Source organism: Podarcis cretensis (genome assembly GCF_951804945.1).
Source record: "Podarcis cretensis genome assembly, chromosome: 4".
Lineage (NCBI taxonomy): Eukaryota > Metazoa > Chordata > Lepidosauria > Squamata > Lacertidae > Podarcis > Podarcis cretensis.
Window position 1 is genome coordinate 2091458 of NC_137173.1, and position 25408 is coordinate 2116865.

Here is a 25408-nt window from a genome sequence, read left to right on the forward strand (position 1 = left end):
GCACCTCTCCTGAGAAGCGCTTGCATTCAGCAGAAGCTGCCCCTGGGAGCTGCTAAATAGCGAAGCTCATTCACTGTGAAGCCTGGGACAAATTCCTAGGAGCCAGGTAAATTTTGCAAGACCTCCATCTGTGGACAAGTGGCTGGGGGTCAGCTAGTTGTTGCCATTGTAGCTACCAGTACATTTAAAATATTTGTGCCATGTAGTCTGAACATGTTTTATTTATTTTGCAGTGCAATCCTATAGATAACCACTCGGCAGTAAGTCCCACTGGATTTAAGGTGACCGACTAGTCACACTTCTTTGAAGTCTCTCAGCCCCACTCACCTCACAGAGGAAGGGAAAGGAGAATGTTAGCCGCTTTGAGACTCCTTCATAGAATCATAGAGTTGGAAGAGACCACAAGGGCCATCGAGTCCAACCCCCTGCCAAGCAGGAAACACCATCAGAGCACTCCTGACATATGGTTGTCAAGCCTCTGCTTAAAGACCTCCAAAGAAGGAGACTCCACCACACTCCTTGGCAGCAAATTCCACTGTCAAACAGCTCTTACTGTCAGGAAGTTCTTCCTAATGTTTAGGTGGAATCTTTTTTCTTGTAGTTTGGAACCATTGCTCCGTGTCCGCTTCTCTGGAGCAGCAGAAAACAACCTTTCTCCCTCCTCTATGTGACATCCTTTTATATATTTGAACATGGCTATCATATCACCCCTTAACCTCCTCTTCTCCAGGCTAAACATGCCCAGCTCCCAACCAATGGAATGCCACATTATTTTCATATGGAAATGTCTTTCTTTCATAAAATTTATACACTGCCTGTTTGTAGAAAAATCCTCAAAGGCACTTACAACTAACAGAGTAAGTTGGGCAGGATTGCTCTGTCAATTTCATAAATAAGTACAATTTTATATACTAAATTATGAACTATGTGTTTTATGTTGTTAAAGCAGTAAAATAAAACTTGATGAGAAAGCACGTAGTGTAAACTTTAATTCCCCCCCAAAATTCATTCCCCTCCCACACGAGCACCTCCCAAAGCAGGATTTTTCCATGCTTCAGAATTTACAAAGCTTTTAATATCTAATCCAGCAGCAAAGTAAAACATTTCTATTTCCTTCCCAGAACATCCAGTGCATGTATTTTTAAACTGTTGTTTGTATTTTGGGCTGTATAGCACTGTAGGGACAGGAGCCAGAAAGTGGGGTAGAAATTCAGAACCAAAACAATGAACAAGTAAATGAACCATAAAGCAACATAGTTGAAGAATTCTCAGTGGAAACCTGGAGTATCCAAATCCATTCCTAGTGGATGGTCCTTTTCTTACCAAATGCCATCAGGATGCCCTTCTGAATGGGCTGAGTTTTCACACTGTACACTATGGGATTGAGGACTGGTGGGATGAGGAGGTAGACATTGGCCATGAGGATATGAGCAACGGGGGAAATGTGCCTCCCAAATCGGTGTATCATTGACACCCCAATCACGGGAATGAAGAAGATCAAGACAACACAGATGTGGGAGACACATGTGTCGAAAGCCTTGAGCCGCTCCTCCCTGGAGGCAATGACTGTGATGGTCTTAATGATCTTCATATACGACAACAGGATGAGCAGAGAGTCTATCACCAAAGTGCAAAGGACAACACACAAACCATAGACACTGCTTACTCTTGAGTCAGAGCAAGAGAGCTTCAGCACATCCTGGTGTAAGCAAAAGGAGTGGGAGAGCAGCAGGGTGCCCCTGGGGTACTTGTACATCCTGAGTAGCCACGGTGTTGGCAGCACAATGCCTGAACTCCTTGCGGCAATGGCCAGGCCAATCTTGACCAACGCTGAATTTGTCAAGATGCTGCTGTATCTCAGTGGGTTGCAGATAGCAATGTAGCGGTCAAAGGCCATGGCCAACAGCACTGAGGACTCCATGAAAGAGAAGGTGTGAATAAAGAAGAGTTGTGTGGCACAGGCATTAAAGTCAATCTCCCTCACATTGAACCAGAAGAGCCCCAGCACCGTCGGTAAGGTGGAGATGGACAAGCCCAAGTCGGTGATGGCCAACATGGAAAGGAGAACATACATGGGTTGGTGAAGGCTTGGGTTGGTCTTGATGACAAAGAGGATGGTGCTGTTACCTAAAAGGGCCATGAGGTAGATAGTGCAGAATGGGACCGAGATCCAGTGGTGATACATCTCCAGCCCAGGGAATCCCATCAGCATGAAGGTTGGTGGACTGAAGTCACTGCTGTTGCTCAGAGTGGGCATTATCTGGGATCAGGAAGGGATCTAGTTACAGACTGGAGATTTTATTTTATGTTAGAAAAAAAAGCAGCAATTATAAATCCATTGCAGTACATAATCTAGCAGCAGACCATCAATCCATGAAGAACATAATGGCATTAAAGACACTGAGAAATGAGTTAGGTCAGTTGTTTAGAGTGTGGTGGTGCTGCGGCTGCTAATAATAATAATAATAATAATAATAATAATAATAATAATAATAATTCATTTATACCCCACCCATCTGGCTGAGTTTCCCCAGCCACTCTGATAATGCCAAAGCCGTGGGTTTATTCCCCTTATGGGCCACCTGCATATTCCTGTATTGCAGGGGGATGGACTAGATAACCCTAGTCATCCCTTACAACTCTACAATTCTATGATTCTGTGGTGTAGCCATCTTAAATATCTCAAAGGCTGTCATATGGAAAATGGAGCAAGCTTGTTTTCTGCTGCTTCAGTAAGTAGGATCTGAATCAATGTAGTCAAATGACAAGAAAGAAGATTCCAACTAAAAATTAGGAAGAACTTTCTCATAGTAAGAGCTGTTCAACAGTGGAATGGACTCCCCCAGAAGGTTATGGACTCTCCTCCCTTGGAGGCTTTTAAGCAGCGGTTGGATGGCCACTTGCCATGGATTCTTTAGCTGTCATTCCTGCCTTGCAGGAAGTTGAACTAGATGACCTTGGGGCTACTCCCAACTCTACAGTTCTCTGTTTCAATTATTCATTGATTCTAGAAGGAGAAGAGCCCTACTGAATCAGACCAAAGGAGGTTCCAGCCCAGCATCCTTGCCCCCATAGTGAGCAGGGATGCATGAGCAAAAAACATCTTGAAAGCCATTGATTGTCATAATCTTGACTCTTCAGGACCCATCTGGTGCTAGATTTCCCCCAGCATCACAGTCCTGATCTGAATCAGGCCTTTTACAACTGCTAATAACAGTTTTAAAACCTGCAAGAGGTGGATTTCCCATGTAACAGTGAGCCAAAGAACATACGGAGAGCTTGCTGGATCAGGCCAGTGGTCCATCTAGTCCAGCATCCTGTTCTCACAGCTGCCAACCAGATGCCCTAGTGGGAAACTCCCAAGCAGAATTTGAACACAAGACCTCTCCACCCTCTTGAGGTTTCCAGCAACTGCTATTTGGAAGCATTGCTACCTCCGACTTTGAGGCAGAGCAGAGCCATCCTGGCTAGTAGCCCTCTCCTCCTCCATGGTTTTATCTCATCCTCCTTTAAAGCCATCCAAGTTGGTGACTCCCTCCTGAGCGAGCGAGTTCCATAGTTTGGCTCTGTGCTGCATGAAAAAAGTCCATTCTTTTATCTGTCCTGAATCTTCCAGCAGGTGTCTGGCTTAACAAACTCTGGTATTCCCCCTACCCCATTCCCTCCTTAACTGCCTTTTGGGATGTAAGTAGAAAAGTTTCTCCAGACATCACCACTGTGCACTTTGCTAAAGAGTAGTCAGCCTTCAAACCGAGAGAGCCCACAGGCATGTTGGGAAATTTGTCATGTGTCGAACAGAGTCTCTCAGTCCTGTAAGGAATATTCCAGCTATCCTTCCGATCACTCTGGGGCTCTGGCAATGTGTGAATCTCCTTCCTATTGTTCTGTAGCGGTCTGTCACTGCCGTCATGCAAGCCTTGTGCTAGGCAGCTTTTGAAGTAAAGGTAAAGGTAAAGGTACCCCTGCCCGTACGGGCCAGTCTTGCCAGACTCTGGGGTTGTGCGCCCATCTCACTTAAGAGGCCAGGGGCCAGCGCTGTCCGGAGACACTTCCGGGTCACGTGGCCAGCGTGACATCGCTGCTCTGGCGAGCCAGAGCCGCACACGGAAACGCCGTTTACCTTCCCGCTGGTAAGCGGTCCCTATTTATCTACTTGCACCCGGAGGTGCTTTCGAACTGCTAGGTTGGCAGGCACTGGGACCGAGCAGCGGGAGCGCACCCCGCCGCAGGGATTCGAACCGCCGACCTTTCGATCGGCAAGCCCTAGGCGCTGAGGCTTTAACCCACAGCGCCACCTGCGTCCCGTTGCTTTTGAAGTAGTGAGGTTTTATTGGATCTGGGGAATTCCTTAAGGAGAATCCCCAGAGCGGGTGCAAGTCTAGCTTGTGGCTGGCGTCGTGCCAAGGAGTGGCCTTGAGGAATGAACAGCAGAGCCATTTGGACCTGAAGAACATTCTGGCGGGCATTCGGATCAATAACTGAGGTTTGATACCAACTGGATTTTTAAAAAAAGTATTTCCAAAGAAAGAACCTCCACTGTTTCTCGGTCCCTCAGGACACCACTCTGCAGCTTGTGATTTTCTTCGCAAGGCAGAGTTCAGCTTAATTTGTCTGCAATTATTTTTTCCATTCTCAGTCTTAGAATGAGACTTACCACTAGGTTTCCCACATTCTCTCTCTCTTAACAGCCAGTAAGACAAAGAGCTCTGTGTAAATCAAAAGCCCCCACACACTATAGTGAAACTTAGTTTTTCCTAATAAAGTAAAGGCATTCTCTTAAAGTTCCTGATTGAATCTTATTCTACTTAACTCTTTAAAAAAATCTGCTGTCTGTGACATGGATGCTCTCCAAATGTTGCAGAACTCAAGTCCCAATAGTGTAAGAATATAACATAAGAAGATGACGTGCTGTTGGATCAGGCCAAAGCCCATCTAACCCCACATCCTTTTCTTGCAGAGGCCATCCAGATGCCTAGGGAGGGCTTGCAAGCTGGACCTGAGTGCAGCAGCCCCAATAGCCAGCATGGCCAATGGTCACAGATGATGGGAGTTGTAGTCCAGCACTGCCTTGAGGGTCCTTACGGGTCTATGGTGTTTCTCATCACTGGTTCCACCCTTAGTCTGTGTGACCTTTAGTTGATATTTCTGAATTGCAGGGGATTGGACTGGATGCCCTTTGGGGTCCCTTCCAACTCTGAGATTCTGCAACCTGTTTGTGGCCCATCCGTCAATGAATCTGTGACATTTGAGCGTTCTCCCGCCCACTGTTAGGTGGGTGCTCTGGGTCAGGTTGTTTGTGGACCAGATGAGTAACCAAAGGAACTTGGACCACTATCAATTGCAAGGCAGCCGAGCTCCAAAGGGTTAATGTTTTCTGGGTGTCAGGCTGGAGCCCTCCTCATCTCCCAGCCGGGCTACTGGATGTCACTGGAAGTGACAGATGGCAGGAAACAAAGAGGCTGGCTTAGCCTAGTCGTGGATGAATAAAAGGGGCTTCTTCTCCCACCACCATGCCATCTGCCCCCCCAAGAGTCTGTAGCAAGGCATGGGCGAGAAGGGCTTCCATGAGGTTCCCTTGTAAATTTAACCACAGCTGAGGGAGGGGATGGGCAGCTGCCTAGGATGGGTTGAGCCCAGACCTGAAGGCTCCCATGTCTCGCCGCATATAAGGCATCTTGGGTAGATGCAGGGCCCTGGGATCTCAGGTTGCAGCTGATCCTCCTGCCATTGTTTCTAAACAGTGAAATGTATATGACTAGACTGGGAGAAGAAGTGGTTCACCTACAAAGGAACCACAGTGAAAGGAGAAATGGAACACAGGAAGAAGCCTTCTACTGACTCAGACCATTGAGCTCAACGTTTTCTACAGTGACTGGCAGCCAATCTCCCACATTTCAGGCAAGGGACATTCCCAACCAGCCACCAGGGATTGAACCTTCTGCATGCAAATCGGGTGCTCTATCACTGAGCTACAGGTGCCTTTCCCGTCTATGAAGCCTCCCTCTTCTTAATCTTTCCTTTCTGTGGAGACATTGCACTGGGGTAGTAGTCAGAAACTGTCTCAGACAGTGAATGGAAAAGGTAAGTTTGAGGGGGTGGAGAAGATTCAGAGGGAAACCCTGGCTGGGAGTGGACGGGGAGACTCTCAAATTCATAATATTGTTACACGCCACCCCATCTCCACAAAAGCAAGATTCCAGACATTGCATGCCCGCCTACTAGGGTCTGTGTTCCCTTTTGGGACAATGAGGCACTGTGGAGAATGTGGTGTCTTTATGATACATGGTTTTATTTACACATATATGCAACCTGCACCTAAATGGAGAGATTGCAGAGCCATCCTATGAGGGTCTGGTTTCCCCCATAAGGGCAGCATTGGATTCAAAGGACAGCAAAAAGCCACCCTCTGTGTCTTTTGGTTTCAGTTTGTCATTCCCAGCTCACTTGAAGTTCTGCCCCTCCTTCTCCTTCTCTACTGAGCTGTTGTTGTTGTTTAGTCGTTTAGTCGTGTCCGACTCTTCGTGACCCCATGGACCAGAGAACGCCAGGCACTCCTGTCCTCCACTGCCCCCCGCAGCTTGGTCAGACTCATGCTGGTAACCTCGAAAACACTATCCAACCATCTCGTCCTCTGTCACCCCCTTCTCCTTGTGCCCTCCATCTTTCCCAACAGCAGGGTCTTCTCCAGGGAGTCTTCTCTTCTCATGAGGTGGCCAAAGTATTGGAGCCTCAGCTTCACGATCTGTCCTTCCAGTGAGCACTCAGGGCTGATTTCCGTAAGAATGGATCGGTTTGTTCTTCTTGCAGTCCATGGGACTCTCAAGAGTCTCCTCCAGCACCATAATTCAAAAGAATCAATTCTTCGGCGATCTGCCTTCTTTATGGTCCAGCTCTCACTTCCATACATCACTACTGGGAAAACCATAGCTTTTACTATACGGACCTTTGCTGGCAAGGTGATGTCTCTACTTTTTAAGATGCTGTCTAGGTTTGTCATTGCTTTCCTCCCAAGAAGCAGGCGTCTCTTAATTTCGTGGCTGCTGTCACCATCTGCATTGATCATGGAGCCCAAGAAAGTAAAATCTCTCACTGCCTCCATTTCTTCTCCTTCTATTTGCCAGGAGGTGATGGGACCAGTGGCCATGATCTTCGTTTTTTTGATGTTGAGCTTCAGACCATATTTTGCACTCTCCTCTTTCACCCTCAATAAAAGGTTCTTTAATTCCTCCTCACTTTCTGCCATCAATGTTGTGTCGTCTGCATATCTGAGGTTGTTGATATTTCTTCCGGCAATCTTAATTCCGGCTTCGGATTCATCCAGCCCAGCCTTTCGCATGATGAATTCTGCATATAAGTTAAATAAGCAGGGAGACAATATACAGCCTTGTCGTACTCCTTTCCCAATTTTGAACCAATCAGTTGTTCCATATCCAGTTCTAACTGTAGCTTCTTGTCCCACATAGAGATTTCTCAGGAGACAGATGAGGTGATCAGGCACTCCCATTTCTTTAAGAGCTTGCCATAGTTTGCTGTGGTCGACACAGTCAAAAGCTTTTGCATAAATGAAGCAGAAGTAGATGTCTTTCTGGAACTCTCTAGCTTTCTCCATAATCCAGCGCATGTTTGCATTTGGTCTCTGGTTCCTCTGCCTCTTCTAAATCCAGCTTGCACTTCTGGGAGTTCTCGGTCCACATACTGCTTGAGCCTTCCTTGTAGAATTTTAAGCATAACCTTGCTAGCATGTGAAATGAGTGAAATTGTACGGTAGTTGGAGCATTCTTTGGCACTGCCCTTCTTTGGGATTGGGATGTAGACTGATCTTCTCCAATCCTCTGGCCACTGCTGAGTTTTCCAAACTTGCTGGCATATTGAGTGTAGCACCTTAACAGCATCATCTTTTAAAATTTTAAATAGTTCAGCTGGAATACCATCACTTCCACTGGCCTTGTTATTTGCAGTGCTTTCTAAGGCCCATTTGACTTCACTCTCCAGGATGTCTGGCTCAAGGTCAGCAACCACACTACCTGGGGTATATGAGACATCCGTTTCTTTCTGGTATAATTCCTCTGTGTATTCTTGCCACCTCTTCTTGATGTCTTCTGCTTCTGTTAGGTCCTTACCACTTTTGTCCTTTATTATGGTCATCTTTGAACGAAATGTTCCTTTCATATCTCCAATTTTCTTGAACAGATCTCTGGTTCTTCCCATTCTGTTGTTTTCCTCTATTTCTTTGCATTGCTCATTTAAGAAGGCCTTCTTATCTCTCCTTGCTATTTTTTGGAAATCTGCATTCAATTTCCTGTATCTTTCTCTATCTCCCTCGCATTTTGCTTGCCTTCTCTCCCCCGCTATTTGTAAGGCCTCGTTGGACAGCCACTTTGCTTTCTTGCATTTCCTTTTCATTGGGATGGTTTTCGTTGCTGCCTCCTGTATAATGTTGCGAGCCTCCATCCATAGTTCTTCAGGCACTCTGTCCAGCAGATCTAAATCCTTAAACCTGTTCCTCACTTCCACTGTGTATTCATAAGGGATTTGATTTAGATTGTATCTTACCGGCTCAGTGGTTTTTCCTACTTTCTTCAGTTTAAGCTTGAATTTTGCTATAAGAAGCTGATGATCTGAGCCACAGTCAGCTCCAGGTCCTGTTTTTGCTGACTGTATAGAGCTTCTCCATCTTTGGCTGCAGAGAATATAATCAATCTGATTTCGATGCTGCCCATCTGGTGATGTCCATGTGTAGAGTCGTCTCTTGTGTTGTTGGAAAAGTGTGTTTGTGATGACCAGCTTGTTCTCTTGACAGAACTCTATTAGCCTTTGCCCTGCTTCATTTTGCTCTCCAAGGCCAAACTTGCCAGTTGTTCCTTTTATCTCTTGGTTCCCTACTTTAGCATTCCAATCTCCTATAATGAGAAGAACATCCTTCTTTGGTGTCACTTCTATAAGGTGTTGTAAGTCTTCATAGAATTGGTCAATTTCAGTTTCTTCCGCACCAGTAGTTGGTGCATAAACTTGGATTACTGTTATGTTAAAAGGTCTGCCTTGGATTCGTATCGAGATCATTCTATCATTTTTGAAATTGCAACCCAGTACTGCTTTTGCAACTCTTTTGTTGACTATGAGGGCCACTCCATTTCTTTTGTGGGTTTCTTGCCCACAGTAGTAGATATGATGGTCATCCAAACTGAATTCGCCCATTCCCGTCCATTTTAGCTCACTGATGCCCAGGATGTCAATATTTATTCTTGCCATCTCATTTTTGACCACATCCAACTTACCCAGGTTCATGGTTCTTACATTCCAGGTTCCTATGCAATATTTTTCTTTACAGCATTGGACTTTCCTTTCGCTTCCAGGCATATCCGCAACTGAACGTCCTTTCGGCTTTAGCCCAGCCGCTTCATCAGCTCTGGATCTACTTGTACTTGTCCTCCGCTCTTCCCCAGTAGCATGTTGGACGTCTTCCGACCTGAGGGGCTCATCTTCCAGCGTCATAACTTTTATATGCCTGTTGTCTTTGTCCATGGAGTTTTCTTGGCAGGGATACTGGAGTGGCTTGCCGGTTCCTCCTCCAGGTGGATCACGTTTGGTCAAAACTCTCCACTATGACCTGTTCATCTTGGGTGCCCTGCTCGGCATAGTTCATAGCTTCTCTGAGTTCTTCAAGCCCCTTCGCCACGGCAAGGCAGTGATCCATGAAGGGGCTCTACTGAGCTACCTTGCTACTAACTGACTCCAAAGACCTCCCCCAGGCTACATCATCCAAAGGTGAAACCCCAAACCTGGCCTTTGCCTCTGCCCACTGGCACCCAGCATAGAAGGGGTGCCACACTCCCTTTCCAGGCAGTCTTGCCCACCAATGGTTTTCTTGATGGGCCATCACTGGCCTTTGTCCCCTGCTAATGGCCCATCTAGCTAGCTCCCAGAGCTGGTTTGCCTTGGTAGCATAACTAAATCCAGGGGGTTTCTGTGTTTGGCAAAGTTTAATCAACAGCAGTCACAAAATTAAAAGACACCTGCTTTTTGGGAGAAAAGCAACGACAAACCTAGAGAGCATCTTAAAAAGCAGAGACATCACCTTGCCAACAAAGGTCCGTATAGTTAAAGCTATGGCTTTCCCAGTAGTGATGTATGGAAGTGAGAGCTGGACCATAAAGAAGGCTGGTCGCCGAAGAATTGATGCTTTTGAATTCTGGTGCTGGAGGAGACTCTTGAGAGTCCCATGGACTGCAAGAAGATCAAACCTCTCCATTCTTAAGGAAATGAGCCCTGAGTGCTCACTGGAAGGACAGATCGTGAAGCTGAGGCTCCAATACTTTGGCCACCTCATGAGAAGAGAAGACTCCCTGGAAAAGACCCTGATGTTGGGAAAGATGGAGGGCACAAGGAGAAGGGGACGACAGAGGACGAGATGGTTGGATAGTGTTGTCGAAGTTACCAGCATGAGTTTGACCAAACTGCGGGAGGCAGTGGAAGACAGGAGGGCCTGGCGTGCTCTTGTCCATGGGGTCACAAAGAGTTGGACACGACTAAACGACTAAACAACAACAAAATCAACCCTTGATTGGCGGGGTATGAATAAAATTACTACTACTACTACTAAATCCAGGAATCATGGGGAGGACCTGGCACCCAGGTATTTAGGGGAATCTAGCCCCCCACAAACTCATAACATTATTCTGCTGGAGATGTTTTGCTTGAGCCTCGCATTACAGAATCAAAAGATTTGCAGGATTTTTATTGTAGGCATCACCTGGAATGAACAGATCCATGTTCCCTGAACCCTAGATGAATGCATTTTGCAAAACTGCCATGCCCTGAATGTTCTTTACTTGCTCAAAATTCAGGGAAGCAGGTTTCGCTCCTTTGCTGTCAGTTTGCATCATGATTAGCAATGGGTGATCAAGCTCTAAAACTCGAGGGGCCATAAAAGGAATGAAGCCTCCCCCCACATTTCCCAGGACTCTGGAGGTGCTTCTTATGTTCTGATCTGGCAGTGTTTGTCACCTTCATTCATAGGAGGGCTGGAAGCACCAGAAGGAAGGTGCCAGGTGGTGGACCCAACTGGTTAGCACAAAGGAGCGTCTGATATAATTGGAGTGACAGGGACTTTGCTCAAAGGGAGCCATTGAGATTAGGGTTGGGTTTCTCCTGCCTGCACAAGGGAGTGGTAATCTTCAAAAATGTGTCACCTGAAAACAATGAGGAGGATTTGGGGCCCTGGCTTTCAAAGTCCTGAGGGCAACTCCAGGCCCTGGTGTCTGCACTGCAGATGCAAGTGACCTGCAAGTTCCCTGCAATTAATCCGGTTAGTTATTCTGCTTTTGTGCATCTTTTCCTGCAGGCTCCCGCAGCTGTTTCATAGGCTAATGTGAGACTGTTCTTGTGTTTCTCTCTGATAATCTGGCCTGAAAACACAGGAGGCTGGCTTACTTCTCAGGGAAAAGGATCCCTGATGAGGAGGAGGTGTCTTGCCCCATTCTGAACATGCTCCCTTAGGATGGAGAAGTTCCCAAGGAGTTCGGGGGAACTTATTTCCTGGTGAGGGTGCTTCGGGTGCTGCTGGTCTTAATCTTGCCCAACAAAATAGCAGCAGGATGAACGAAGAGGTTCAGAGCAATCAAGCAGCTTCCCTTCTCTACCTCTATTTCTAAATATCTGGAAGCTGCAGGTAGCACAGAATTGGAGACAGGTGGGAGGTCTTGTCAGAGGTAGGTGACTTCAATGTGCTCTTTTTGGTGCCTTCCGAAGCTGGGTAGACAAGCCTGTCCAGAAATGTCTTTAGACAAGCCTGTCCAGAAACGTAGAATGTTGATGTGTGCTTTATTCTGTTTTTAGGTTATTATTAGTTTTATTGATCAGGTTATAGTTTCATTTGGTCATGGTTTGGTAGTGCTTAAATTTTATGCAATGCCTAAATAATAAACGAATTCATTCTATGATTCTACATGCCTTGCCCTGGGAAGGAACAAGGGGCACCAGCTGCTTTTCCTTGGTGCCATTTGGGTTTGTACATAACAACCTTCCCCAGCCTCCCCACTCCTGCCGGCTTGGCGTTTCAGACTACGGCTCCGTTGGGGCTCCAGGGTGGGGAAAGCAGGTGCAAATTCCCTCCCTGCCACCCAGCCCACAGCCTGGCATGTGCAGCTACAGCACAGCTCTGGAGTGTATTATTTGTTCAATGAAATATATTTATTTTGCATCTGGGAAGCCTTTTGCCATCATCACTTGTTATGGAGAGGGAGCAGGCAGAGCTGCACCAGGAAATCTCTTCCTGCACAGCCGGATTGCTGGCAACCTCCCTTAAAGAATGTAAGAGCCTTCATTTGAGGAAGCTGGGTATGTTTAGCCTGGAAAAGAGACTGAGAGGTGTTATGATAACCATCCTATCTGTCCCTGGGATAGCTCAGTCGGTAGAGCATCAGACTCTTAATCTCAGGGTTGTGGGTTTGAGCCCCATGTTGCGGGGGGGGGGGAGATTCCTGTATCGCAGGGGGTTGGATTAGATGACCCCTGGAGTCCCTTCCAACCCCACAATTCTAGGGTTCTGGGAAAATGCAGCACAGCAGCAGGAGCAAATGGCAGCAAACAGCCATTGCCCAAGAAGAGAGAGTGTGGCATGGCATGGCGGTCATGCAGCTGAGCATTGCGCTGGGTGAATGTTCCCTGAATAAATAGCAATGGGGAGGGCACAAAACGCAAGAGTGAGCTGTTAGTTAAAAAGCTTTCCCCCCCCCCCTTTTTTCCCCCCAGGAATGAGGCACTGGAATTATTCCAGGGAACGGAAGGCAGAACAGTTCCTTCTTCCCACTGTAGGGCATGAAATGAAAAGGAACTGCAAACTGCGAAGCAGCCAAAGTGAAGAGCAAGGCAGGTGCAGTGTGAGACAAAGGGAAGTTATTTAGAGTTTTGAATCAATGCTTCCCTTCCCTTCTGTATAATGCTTGTCAGGTGATTCAAATGCAAAGCAAAAGATGGAATACAGAGCCCAATCTACATCACATGCTCCTGATGCTTCTCTTCTTCAAAAAGAACCCAAGGCAGAGGTTGTCTTAGGTTCGCGTGACCATTGTGTCTGTACTGGTCATTGCTGCAGAGGGTGCCACAACAATGCTGTAGGATGGAGTGCAAAAGGCAGGGGCAGCGGGGGAATTTTTTAGTGTTGCACAGGTTGCAAATGAAACCTGAGAGGCCAAAGTCTGCCACTGTCCAAGGCGTGGGCTGCATAGGTTCTTCCTTGCTGACCCAGTTCGGATTCAATCTGCAGCTGCAAAAGAAGGATCTCTAAATACCCACCCAGCTTGAACTTGACACTTTTGGAATTTGTGCAACAACAATGAAAAGTGCACTTAACCAGGCACATAACAATTTGTATTGATTTTTAGACAGGGTTTACTCTCTCTTCTGTTATTGCTTTGTTCTGCATTAGGCAGCAGGAGTTATTCTGGCTAAGAGAAGGTTGGATAGTGATCTGTTAAGAAAACGTTGTGGTTAGTTTTGGCTAGGCAAATGACAACAGTTGTGGCCACAAGAAACCACAGCCAGGGGCATTTGATGAACATTTGCATTTTAGTCTCACTCTTAGGTGCTTGCAGATAATGGTGATGATCAGGGATCCTAGGGAGAAGAAATGCTCTCCAGTAGAGCTTTTTGGACTGCAGACACATTGAAACCACCTGATTTATTATTACTATTTTAAGATTTTGCAATTTAGCAACACCCATTTAGTGCAGCAAAGTATAATGCTACCAAGAGTACGTGGCATCACAAGTAAAACATAAAAAGGGGGGCTTGAGAAGAAAGAAAGGAATGAAAAATTGAGAGAGGATAAACTTTGGGATTAGTATTGAAAGGAGAGGTATCATCAAATACACCATCACTCCAAAAAGTCAGTCCCATGGAGTATAATGGGACTTGCTCCCCAATAACTGCACAGGGATGATGTTCCAAACCTTCTTACTTCCATCAACTGCATGGGAAAGTCACAACCCAACTGATGCTCCAATCCAATGTGCAGTTATTACAGTACTGGCTATACATTCCGTATGTTAGTTACCAGTGACATAAATCAATTAACTATTGATTATGGTCTACCAACTTTTAAAGAAAGTACGAAATCAGATCCTGAATGCTATAATACCATCTCTGTTTAGTGAAGATCAACATTTATTTCCGTGCAAAATAATTGAGAATGAATGTCCACATCATCTTCATGATCGATTTACATAATGTAGAAACAAAAAAAACCCCAAACAGGACAGCAAATGTGAGTTTAGTTATGTAAGTATTAATAATTATATTACCTACAATTAAGTGCTTAATTTTGTCATGCACTTCATCCTCTTGAGCATGCAATGTATTGACCTAGTCACTTAGATGATTTTTTTTTGTAGTGAGTGACTAATAAATAAAAAATAACAATAAGAATTTTGGAATGAAAAAAGAGATCTGCATAATCCACAACTGGAGGTAGTAGACGCTTCTGAATCTCACTTGCTGGGCGGGACTTGCTCTTGTGCCTGAGTCCTGCTTGTGCGTTTCCCACTGAGACATCTGGTCGGCCACTGGCCTGATCCTGCCGGCTCTTCTCATGTTCTTCTCTGCAGTCTTAGTTTCATTCCTTTTGCACAGCTTTGCATTGGGTGGTCTTGATGAGGCACCTCAAACTCAGTCACCTGTTGACATTAAATTGTCGTTTGTTGCAACCAACATTGCCCAGCTGAGACAAAGCGCAGCTCACTGGCTCCTGAGAAACCTTAGAAATGGGATTTGGGCGGTGAGGTGGTGGCGAGGCTGCTGCATTGGCCGTGTATTACTGCTTTTGCAAGACATATATTGTTCACAGACATTGTACTGTTGTGGTTAAAATTCTCCATGTAAGAGCAAAAGTGATTACTCGTGTGATGACTTTAAGAATAATCATTCAAATGCACAATTGCTTCACTTCTCGTTTCTCGCATCCTTTTCTAGAGAATGGAGCTGCAAGACCCTCCATCAACGATGAGTAACCACACCATTCTTCACCATCCTAATGATACAGCCCTCCCTGGGCTTCTCTTTCTCCTGATGGGTTTCCCTGGACTGGAATCCACCCCATATTGGCTGGCTTTCCCCGTGGGCACAGCCTACCTGCTGTCCGTTCTTGGGAATGGGGCCATCCTCTTTGTCATAATCACGGAAACAGCCCTCCATTCCCCCATGTACATCTTCCTTGGCCTGCTAGCTGCCTGTGACTTGGCCTTGGCCACAGCCCTCCTGCCCACAATGCTCCGGGTCTTCCTCCTTGGATCAAGGGAGATCAGTCTGGACGCTTGCCTCTCCCAGCTCTTCTTCATCCACACGTTCTCCATCATGGAGTCCTCTGTGCTCTTGGCCATGGCCTTTGACCGCTTTGTGGCCATCTGCTACCCTTTGAGGTACACCTCCATTTTGACCAGCTCCAGGCTGGTCCACATTGGCTTGGCCATTGGCCTCCGGGGTGTGGCCTTGCATGTGCCAATCCCCTTTCTTCTCAGGAGGTTGACTTACTGCCACCATATTAACGCCCTTTCTCACTCATACTGCCTGCACCCGGATGTGATGAAGCTGGCCTGCCACAAGTCCAGCAGGGATGGCATCTACGGGCTCTTAGTGGTCTTCTCCACTATGGGGCTGGACCCACTGCTCATTGTCTTGTCTTACATCTGGATCTTGAAGACCATTGTGGCCATCACCTCGCTGGATGAGCGCCACAAAGCTCTCAACACCTGTGCCTGCCACATCTCCGTGGTCCTGCTGTTCTACACCCCCATGTTGGCATTGTCCTTGATCAGCCGCCTCAAGCTCCACACCCCACCCTTCCTCCACGTTCTGTTGTCCTATGTCCACTTCCTGGCCCCACCTTTGCTCAACCCCGTGCTCTACTGTGTCAAAATGAAAGAGGTGCGCCAAAGGATATCTGCAAAACTCTTTTTGGCCCAAAGGGTCCATTGGGAAGGCTGAAGACCCTTGTCCACCTGCTCTGCTGCAGAATCAGAAGGGAGGCCAGCTCTATGAGGGATCCATTGCTCTTCCCAATAGCTCAAATCTCCCATCTCAACTTACTCCCCTTTTTGTATCTACTCCCAGCCTAAAACAATGCACATTCCATTTGGCCATGACTTCAACACACAATAGCAAAACAGCATCCTTGAGAGCAAGTTCCATCTTCTGCCAGGTGAAATCTCTATGTAAAATGCAGATTTGTGCCATAGAAATTGCCTTTTCTTTACACAGAAGCAATCCATGTCCAGTAAGGAAATGGAAGGTCTTGTTTCAGTGCTAATAAAGTTTTTAACCAATTTTCTACTGTTTGTTTGTGGAATTGCTGCAATCACAAAATGCTGCATAGCTCCATATAGCAAGTCCAACAAATTTAACATGGGATAAAAATTTCATTGACCAGAGTCCACTTCAAATGTATTGTATGCGGTGGACTTCAGTCCACAAAAGTTTCTGCCATGATTAGTCGGTTAGTCTTGAAGGTGCCGCAAAACTCTCTTCTGCTGTTCCACCCTCTAAACCAAACTTTGGACCACTGACCACAGTGTGGTCCCATACTCATCCCCAGCACCCCCTACCCTACCCTATAAAAAGCATTATTCGGAATAGGGGTTTGCACAACCCACCAAGGAAGGTAGCGGCACAATAAAATTCAAAACAGTAACCATTATTGCACACTTATTCAAAATCCAATTAAAACTAGTTAGTTTAATGAATTAATTAGTTTAATTGATTCAACAAAATTGATGAGCTCGATCCAGTGATTTCCTCCCCCCCAAAGTCTGATAGGCGTTCTCACCTCTAGTGCTCTCCTGCCTCTCAATACCCCCCACCCAGGGTGCAGTTCCACCCACTTTGGGAAGCATTACTTTAAATGGTGCCTCTGGCACATCCATCTCCCAGCGGAGTCAGCAGAGGGAGGCAATTACAAGCAGGTACCTGCTGGGAGGCTCAAAGCTGGCAGAGCTTCCTCCTCCCGCAGGGACAAGAGGCCTCAGAGGTGGCAGCCTGGGAAGAACCATAAAGGCCATTTGATTGCTCTGTGGACTACAGGCTCTGCAACACAATCACTCTCTCACTCATGATTTCTAGGGTTCTGAAGCCCCCAGGACCTGTCTTCTAGATAGATTAGGGTGTGCTGGACCACCTGGTTTTCAGGGTGTGAATGCATGCTTCTGTGTGGGAAGAGGTCTGTTTGGGCAGCAAACCAGCAGATGAGCCATTGGTTCTTCCATGCCTACCAGCCATTTTCTCCATAATGGTACCACATTCAGGACAGATACAAGAAACAGTTTCTTCTTGCAGCACATAGTTAAACCATGAAACTCGCTCCCCCAGGAGGCAGTGATGGCCACCCATGTGGATGGCTTTAAAAGAAGATTGAAGAAATTCATGGAGGAGGAGAGGACAACAACCGAGGGTGCTCTGCCTGCCCAGTCATAGACGGTAATGCTTCTGGAAACTGCAGGTGGGGAGACAGTGCTCTTGCGCTTGAATCCTGCTTGTGGGTTTCTCCTTGTGGCATCTAGTTGCCCACTGTGAAAAGGAGATGCTGGGCCAGATGGCCCGTTGGCCTGATCCAGCAGGTGCTTTTTACCTTCTGGTATGATTTGACACTGATATCTACAGCACTAGTCCAGAGTGTGATCTGGTTCCTGCACAGAGACTTTGGTCTGCATCAGATGCAGGTAGTTGGGGGAAGAAGCCAGAGTTGAACAAGCAAAGAGTGGGATGGAGAAAGGAAGGTGAGGTGAAGCGAGGAGGGCTAAGGTGGTCCAGAAAGGTGTGTAGAGGAGCTGGGTCTTGAAAAGGTACTTGAAAGAGGAAAGCGATGGAGCCATCTGCAGAGAGAGGGAAGCTGGTCCAAGCAGAGAAGAGGCTGCCCTATACAGAGTCAGGCACAGGTCTCTGCCTGGTCTAGCTGCTGCTACTGCTGGGGATCTTTTCACCTACTGCTGAGCTACAGCCATGGCACTGCCAATAGAGCAAATCAAGAGCAGCTGTAGATTCGGGACAGACTACATTCTTCTTCACACAATGCAAAATCAATGCCACAGGAGGCAGCGATGGCCCCTATCATGGATGGCTTTAAAAGGGGAATTAGACAAAAGCACACGAAAGCTCATACCAAGAACAAACTTAGTTGGCCTCTAAGGTGCTACCAGACATATATATATATATATATATATATATATATGTGTGTGTGTGTGTGTGTGTGTATATGTGTGTGTGTGTGTGTGTGTGTGTGTGTGTGTGTGTGTGTGTATATATATATATATATATATATATATATATATATATATATATTTCACAGAGGGTAGTTAGGATATCAATGGCTATCCATCACAATGGCTGTGTTACAATCCTAGAACTGTAGATTTGGTACCCTTGCCATCATAAGGCTTTTTCCGGATTTTTTCCGGATTCTTTCTGCCCACCTTGCGTATTCAGTTACAACATCTCACAACTTTAAATGCCTACCCAGATGATTAGAAAGTTGAGGTATTTTTTAATCTGTTTTGATTTTTACCTTTTGTTTGTTTTAATGTAGGGCTGTATTTTCTCTCTCTTGCTTTTACTGTTCTGTTTTCGCTTTGAGGTTTTGTCTCGTTTTGTTTTACAAATGGATAAATTTGTGAAATAAATAGAATAAAATAAATAAATTATTTGAGGACTTGGTTGCACAACTATCCAGCCTCTACCTTTGGGAAGGGAGGCAGGCAGCAAGAAGAGAGAGGGCTTGAGATGGCATTTCTGGGTGCTCAGCATGGAGAGAGCTTTGGGGAAAGATAAGATCTCTAGAGGGCATTCACTTAGGGTGCTGAGGAACTCCTACCTCCTCTTTGCTGCCCCTCAAAAGTCACTTGCACAACTCCTCTTTCTTCTACAATGAGCCCAATTCTAGCTTTTACATAAGCTCACTTCTAGACAGTTGAATTGGATTTTGTACTGGCATTTGGAAGTAGACAGTACTCTTTTCTATCCACAACAAAATCAAAATATTCCCTGCAAAAAGAAAACTCTCACTGTAGTCTCATTATTTGAACCACAGAATAGTAGAGTACAGTTTTGTTGGTCATCTATCCCAACCTCCTGCAATGCTGGAATGGCCATCCAGCCTCACCCTGCCTTCTTTCATACAACCAGTCCATGAGATTCCTCTGGCTGTCAGCTTCCTCTGCCTTAGCATCCCTGTTGCCCCTTGTAGAATTCAACAGGGATGAAGAAGATGGGGACAAAAGTAGAATGAGGTGGCTCTGCTTGTTGTTGGCTCTGGCAACACCTACTTCCCTAAGCCCTACCAGCCCCCACAGCTTTCAGGCAGCTGTGCTATCAAGTTACTACCATTTTTCTGCCTTTTTCCTCTCAGGGGTCCCATCTCCAGAAGACAGGAAAGGACAAAAAGTTGTAAGGAACTCCTTGGATATTCTTCATGCCCTAACCAATGTTGGTTGGTAGTAGGATACATTTTCCTTACTTGCACCCAAGAGGCTGATGCTCCTGGAAGAACCTACCAGACCACATCATGGATCTCCAAAACAGCACCAAGCCCAAGCCACCAATGGTCTGGCTTACTGGGTTCCCTGGCATGGAATCCAGTCACATCTGGATTTCCATCCCATTCTGCTCCATGTACATCATTTCCATCATGGGAAATGCCATTATTCTGTTCATTATCAAAACAGACCAAAGCCTCCATGAGCCCATGTACATTTTCCTCTCCATGCTGGCCATGACAGACCTAGGCTTATCCCTCTCCACCATGCCTACCATCCTGGGCATCTTTTGGTTCAACGCTAGAAGAGTCAGCCTGGATGCCTGTTTCACTCAGCTGTTCTTCATCCACTCACTGTCCTTCATAGAATCCTCCATTCTCTTGGCCATGGCTTTTGACCGCCTCGTGGCCATCCGGAACCCTCTGAGATACGCCTCCATCTTAACTGTGCCAAGGATAAGCAAGATGGGGCTGGCCTTCGTGTTCAGAGGTGTGGCCCTGATTTTCCCACTGCCCTTCCTTCTCAGGAGGCATCAGTACTGCCGGGCCAATGTCCTCTTCCACTCTTTCTGCCTGCACCAAGAGGTGATGAAGCTGGCCTGCTCAGACATCACGGTCAACAGCATCTACGGGATGTTCGTCATCGTCTCCACGGTGGGCGTGGACTCGCTCCTGATCCTGCTGTCTTACATCATGATCCTCAAGACGGTCCTGAGCATCGCCTCGCGGGAGGAGCGCCTCAAGGCCCTCAACACTTGCGTCTCCCACATCTGCGCCGTCTTGCTCTTCTACATGCCCATGATTGGCTTGTCTGTGATTCACAGGTTCGGGAAGGATTCCCCTCTCCTCATACGCATTTTCATGGGGTATGTTTACCTGCTGGTGCCACCCCTAATGAACCCAGTTGTGTACAGTGTGAAAACAAAGCAGATTCGGGCCAGGATAATCCAGATATTCTCCAAGTGAAGGACCAGCTCCTCATTCTTAGAACCTGCTCTGCTTTTCTGAAATTTGCTGGGAAAGGGGTGGTGGTGGGGAGCCACTCTGCAACAGTTTCAGAGGTGATGGTTGGGAACTCTGGGTCAGATGAGGACAGCTGTGGCCCAGCAAGGCTCATCTTATGTTCCTGGTGAGGTCTTGATCCATGTCCTGGGTAGATGGAGAGAGCAGCAGGTGTCTGAAATACAGGTGTCTTAAGATTTAAAAAGACCTCCCAGAGTGTCTTACAAAGACCACTAATAAGGCAGTCCCTGTCCTAAGGCTTTAGAATCTAAAATACCCATTTATTTCTTAGGAATTGTGTTATTGGTTTGGTTTGGTTTTATTATTATATTTTGTGTTCTCATTTTGTATTTTAATGTGAAGCGCCTTGTGATCTTTGGATGAGGGGTGGAGTACAAATTTAATAAATAAAAAATAAATTTCTACCCGATTCCTTGTTAAGTTTGGTGCATCTGCAGCAGCACAACCAGACACCTTCATCTTCCCCACCTGCAACACAACATGTCCCTCCTGAATCAGTCTCTGCAGCCACAGCAGCTGCTGCAATCTTCCAACCGTTTGACTTCACCTTCAAAGGCACACTCCTCCATTGTCTCCTGGGACAGACGGATGCCAATCATTTTATTCACCATCCATGTATTTGCTTTTTACCTTGTTCCTTGTTGGCTACATCCACTTTATCATTGCATTTGCGTTACATGCTTTGCCTCAGTAAACAATGAAAATTGTTTCAGATGTGATCTTGTGTTTTGTGGCCCTTCCTATTTCTTCATCCGTATCCACTGGGTGCAATATTGAGCCCAGGTGTGCTTTCCTTTGAGGAAAGGTTGCAGCATTTGAGGCTTTTGAGTTTAGAGAAAAAGTGAGCAAGAGACAACATAATCTTAGTTTATAAAATTATGCATGGCACAGAGGAAAGTTTTTCTCCCTCTCTTCTAACACCGAGCAATCGTGGAGATCCAATGAAGTAGTAGTAGTAGTAGTAGTAGTAGTAGTAATAATTTATTATTTATACCCCACCCATCTGGCTGAGTTTCCCCAGCCACTCTGGGCAGCTTCCAACAGAATATTAAAATACAAAACCTATTAAACATTAAAAGCTTCCCTGAAGAGGGCTGCCTTCAGATGTCTTCTAAAAGTCTGGTGGTGGTTGTTCTCTTTGACATCTGAAGGGAGGGCGTTCCACAGGACGGGTGCCACTACCAAGAAGGCCCTCTGCCTGGTTCCCTGTAACATGGCTTCTCGCAGTGAGGGAACAGCCAGAAGGCCCTCAGCACTGGACCTCAGTGTCCGGGCAGAATGATGGGGGTGGAGACGCTCCTTCTGAAATATTCAACGCAGCAATAGAGAAATTAAAATAATAATTTATTTGTCAGACAAATAAATATGAGGCACAGTGGTATATGGTTACCAAGCTCTGGCCTGGCCTCCTGCCATTCTGGCCAGCACTTATATTTCCTTAATCCAGCCCCCTTGCTCCTCCTGTGGCTGCCTCTGTCCAATCAGCCTGGTTGAAATTCCTATTGGCTGTTTGCTAGAACCAATCACAAAAGATACACCCATTTCCTCTTGTCCTTTTATGGGAAACAAAAAGATATATATTCTTCTATCTATAAATGACAAATAAGTAGTAATATATCTTACATGTGTCTCAACAAGGAACCTTAATTACCAGCTCACCTCGCCCTATTGCCCTCCAAAACAAATGGTTTAATCTCCAATTTTTATCTTAAACAGATGTCAAGGATCATCATTGAAAGATCTCCTTCCTTGAAGGTCTTTTAAACAAAGGCCTGACAACCATATGTGTGATCTAATGATGTTTCCTGCTTGGCAAGGGGGGCTAGGCTGGTGGCTGATGGCCCCTGTGATCTCTTCCAACTATATGAAATAAGAATCTAGCATAAGGATTTAACATTTCTTAGCTTCTAATTCCTTTGCATAATTACATTTAAGCCAATATATTTAATACATAACATAAATAACCTTTTAAAAGGAAAAGAAATCTTAAAAGGATCTCAGTTTAAGAAAGAAACAACTTTAGAAAAAGACTTCCCAAAATACTCTCTTCCTTTCCGCCAGCTAGATGCTTTTCCATTGCTCTTGACCTTTGAACCTTAGGAAAATATGGCTCAAGTTTAATGGGAGGCACATGGTTTTATTTTACTATTTACCCACTCTTAATTATGTTTATCTCTTTTTTTATCTTCTGTAATATGTAGGGTCAGTGTAACCTTGGCTGTCAGCCTGTAATTCCCTTTTTACGACTTTGAGAATTGTTTTCTGCTATAAATCAGGGGGCCCCCTTGTCTAGGAGGAAAAACATTTTGCCAAGGTTCTTAGGCAGCTGCTCTTCTGCCTGGCATGAACATTTGAAAATCTTTAAGCTCATTTTAAAATACAGGCCCTGATCAAAATATAAGCTTGATAAAAATGCAGGCTTATGATTAGATGCCTCACTTCAATGAAGCTAAATGTTGGAAGATTCAGGACAGATAAAGTCTGTGCAGTGCACAGTCAAACTATGGAACTCCCTCCCACAGGAGGCAGGAATGGCCACCAACCTAGATGGCTTTAAAAGAGAATTAGACACATTCCTAGAAGAGAGGGCTATCAATGGCTATTAGCCCCGATGACTAAGCTCTGCCTCCACAGTTGAATGCTTCTGAATCCCAGCTGCTGGAAACCACAGGAGGGGAGAGTTGCTCTTATGCTCGAATCCTGCTTACAAGTTACCCATAAGGGGCATCTGGTTGGCCACTGTAAGAACAGGAGGCTGGAGTAGATGCGCCACTGGCCTTACCCAGCACAGGCTCTTCTTATGTTCTTATGCTCAGCTGCTGCCACCGGACATTTGCCTCCTTGTGTCACGTGTGGAGAGTCCTCCCCTCCCTTCAGTATCTTCACAGATAAGAATTAACAAGCAGTTGATAGATTTATAGTCTTTTTATTACAGCATCATGTTGTGATCACAAATGCACAGCTCTCCGCAAGGAGGGCAGTTGGCTAGTCTAATTCTCCTTCCGGCGTCCACAGCATTTTGAACGCCAATGGGAAGTTCCTCCCTCCCTCTGACTCTGAAATATACACAAACTGAAATACGCACACTCATATAAGCAGCATAAATTACAAAGTCAGTTAAAAATAATGAGCAACTAAACCATTATTACCATCGCAAGGCTGTCTATTCCCATTCCACTCTCGATCTACAAAAATCCCAGGAAAAGCAAATATGCCTGTACATGGTGCAGAAATGACCTAAGAGTTGGTGCCAAAACTGCCTCTAATTTTTTTTTTTTGGGGGGGGGCACTCCAAAATCTAGAATTCAGCTTTAAAGAGCAGGCTTTTGCAGGGTGGAGAAAACATGTTCGGACACAGAGCATTAAAGCTCTGCCTGGAAAGAGAGGGCCAAAAACTGAGTGTGGATAAGCCATTGCACTCCTGTTCTTTTGGAAACATTAGAGGCTCACTGGTGTTGTGTGATATACTGCTTTATTTACACCTCTTTACAAGTTGAGCATAGGTGGATGAGAATCTAAGAAGAGACTCCTGGATTAGGCCAATGGCCAATCCAGTTCTCAGCCTGTTCTCACAGTGTCCAGCCAGATGCCTGGGGGAAACCAGGAAGCAGAGAATGAAGAGCCCTCTCTTGTCCTGTGGTTTTCCACAAGTGGATGCAGCTGAACTCAAAGAGATGCTCCAAGTTCCTGGCCTTTTATCTGGTTTTGACACAGAAGATCTTGAAGAGACCCTGCTGGATTCTCTTGGTCCTTACTCCATAAATAATGGGGTTCATCATGGGTGGAAGGAGCAGGTATATATTTGCTACCAGAATGTGGACATGGGCAGCCACGTGACCAAACCGGTGGGTTAAGAAGGAGAAAAACACTGGAGTGTAGAAGACCAGGATGACACAGGCGTGAGAGCCGCAGGTGCCAAGAGATTTGACCCGTGCTTCCTTGGAAGGGAGCTGGAAGACAGCCTGGAAAATGAGGATGTAAGACACGATGATCAACACCAAGTCCAGCCCCCCAGTTAGAAAAGCAACCAGGAGACTGTAGGCCCTCTCTGCCCCCGTGTCCACACAGGTCAGTTTCATCAGAGCCATGAACTCACAGTACGTGTGCAAGATGACGTTGCCTCTGCAATACGGGAGCCATTTCAGGAGGAAAGGGTGCGGGCTCAGGAGGATGGCCCCCCGTAGCACGATGGCCAGTCCCATCTTGGCAACCACATCATTGGTTAGGACTGCCGCATGTCTCAAGGGCTTGCAAATGGCCATGTAGCGGTCAAAGGCCATGGCCAAGATGAACCCAGATTCCATGGTTGAGAAGGAGTGGAGCAAGAAGATTTGGGCCAGGCAGCCATTTATATGGATGCTTCCATGGCCAAACCAGAAAATGCTCAAGATCTTGGGCACAATTGTGGTGGTGACCACCAGGTCGGCACCTGCCAGCATGCAGAGGAATAAGTACATGGGCTCATGGAGGCTCGGCTCTCTCTTGACAACTACCAGGAGGAGACAATTCCCAAGGAGGGTGAGGATGTAGAGACAGCAGAAGGGGATGGAGATCCAGATCTGAACATCCTGTAGGCCTGGAATTCCCACCAGGATGAAGGTGGAAGGGTGGAGCAGGGTCCAGTTGGAAGCCAACATTGTATGCTGAGCTCCTGGGAAAGGCTTCACTGAGCAGCAGCCATGGTATGTCTTTGAGCCTGCAAAGAAAGATCCCAGATACGTAACCAGAAGGAGGAGGAGTACCAGGAAGAATGGTCGAAATTCAATGGTAATTAGGTTAAATATGTTAAGTTAAATTAGTTTTAATAAGGTTTGATTTTTGTTTGTTTGTTTAGTTGTTAGTGTGTCTATAATTTTGTGAAAATCAATAAAA

General features: G+C 46.0%; 5 protein-coding genes across 5 annotated transcripts in view; 3 read left to right on the top strand and 2 right to left on the bottom strand.

The window, feature by feature from the left end:
• LOC307214639 (uncharacterized protein) overlaps positions 1–25408 on the top strand; it is a 268943-nt gene that overhangs the window by 195318 nt on the left and 48217 nt on the right. The window lies entirely within an intron of this gene.
• LOC307214709 (uncharacterized protein) overlaps positions 1–25408 on the bottom strand; it is a 159528-nt gene that overhangs the window by 63220 nt on the left and 70900 nt on the right. The gene's annotated exons all lie outside the window — the stretch shown is intronic.
• Positions 757–25395, bottom strand: LOC307213888 (uncharacterized protein). Its single transcript, XM_079972118.1, has 2 exons — positions 24235–25395; positions 757–2260 (listed from the first exon to the last, which is right to left on the bottom strand). Exons 1-2 carry the CDS (start codon positions 25171–25173, stop codon positions 1301–1303), a joined length of 1899 nt encoding a protein of 632 aa, XP_079828244.1. The 5' UTR covers positions 25174–25395; the 3' UTR covers positions 757–1300.
• Positions 11302–20945, top strand: LOC307214982 (olfactory receptor 51G2-like). The gene is made up of 2 exons (XM_079974099.1): positions 11302–11708; positions 19388–20945. The coding sequence occupies exon 2, from the start codon at positions 19544–19546 to the stop codon at positions 20477–20479; it is 936 nt and encodes a 311-aa protein (XP_079830225.1). The 5' UTR covers positions 11302–11708; positions 19388–19543; the 3' UTR covers positions 20480–20945.
• Positions 11782–16321, top strand: LOC307214943 (olfactory receptor 51G2-like). Its single transcript, XM_079974050.1, has one exon. The coding sequence runs from the start codon at positions 14971–14973 to the stop codon at positions 15976–15978; it is 1008 nt and encodes a 335-aa protein (XP_079830176.1). The 5' UTR covers positions 11782–14970; the 3' UTR covers positions 15979–16321.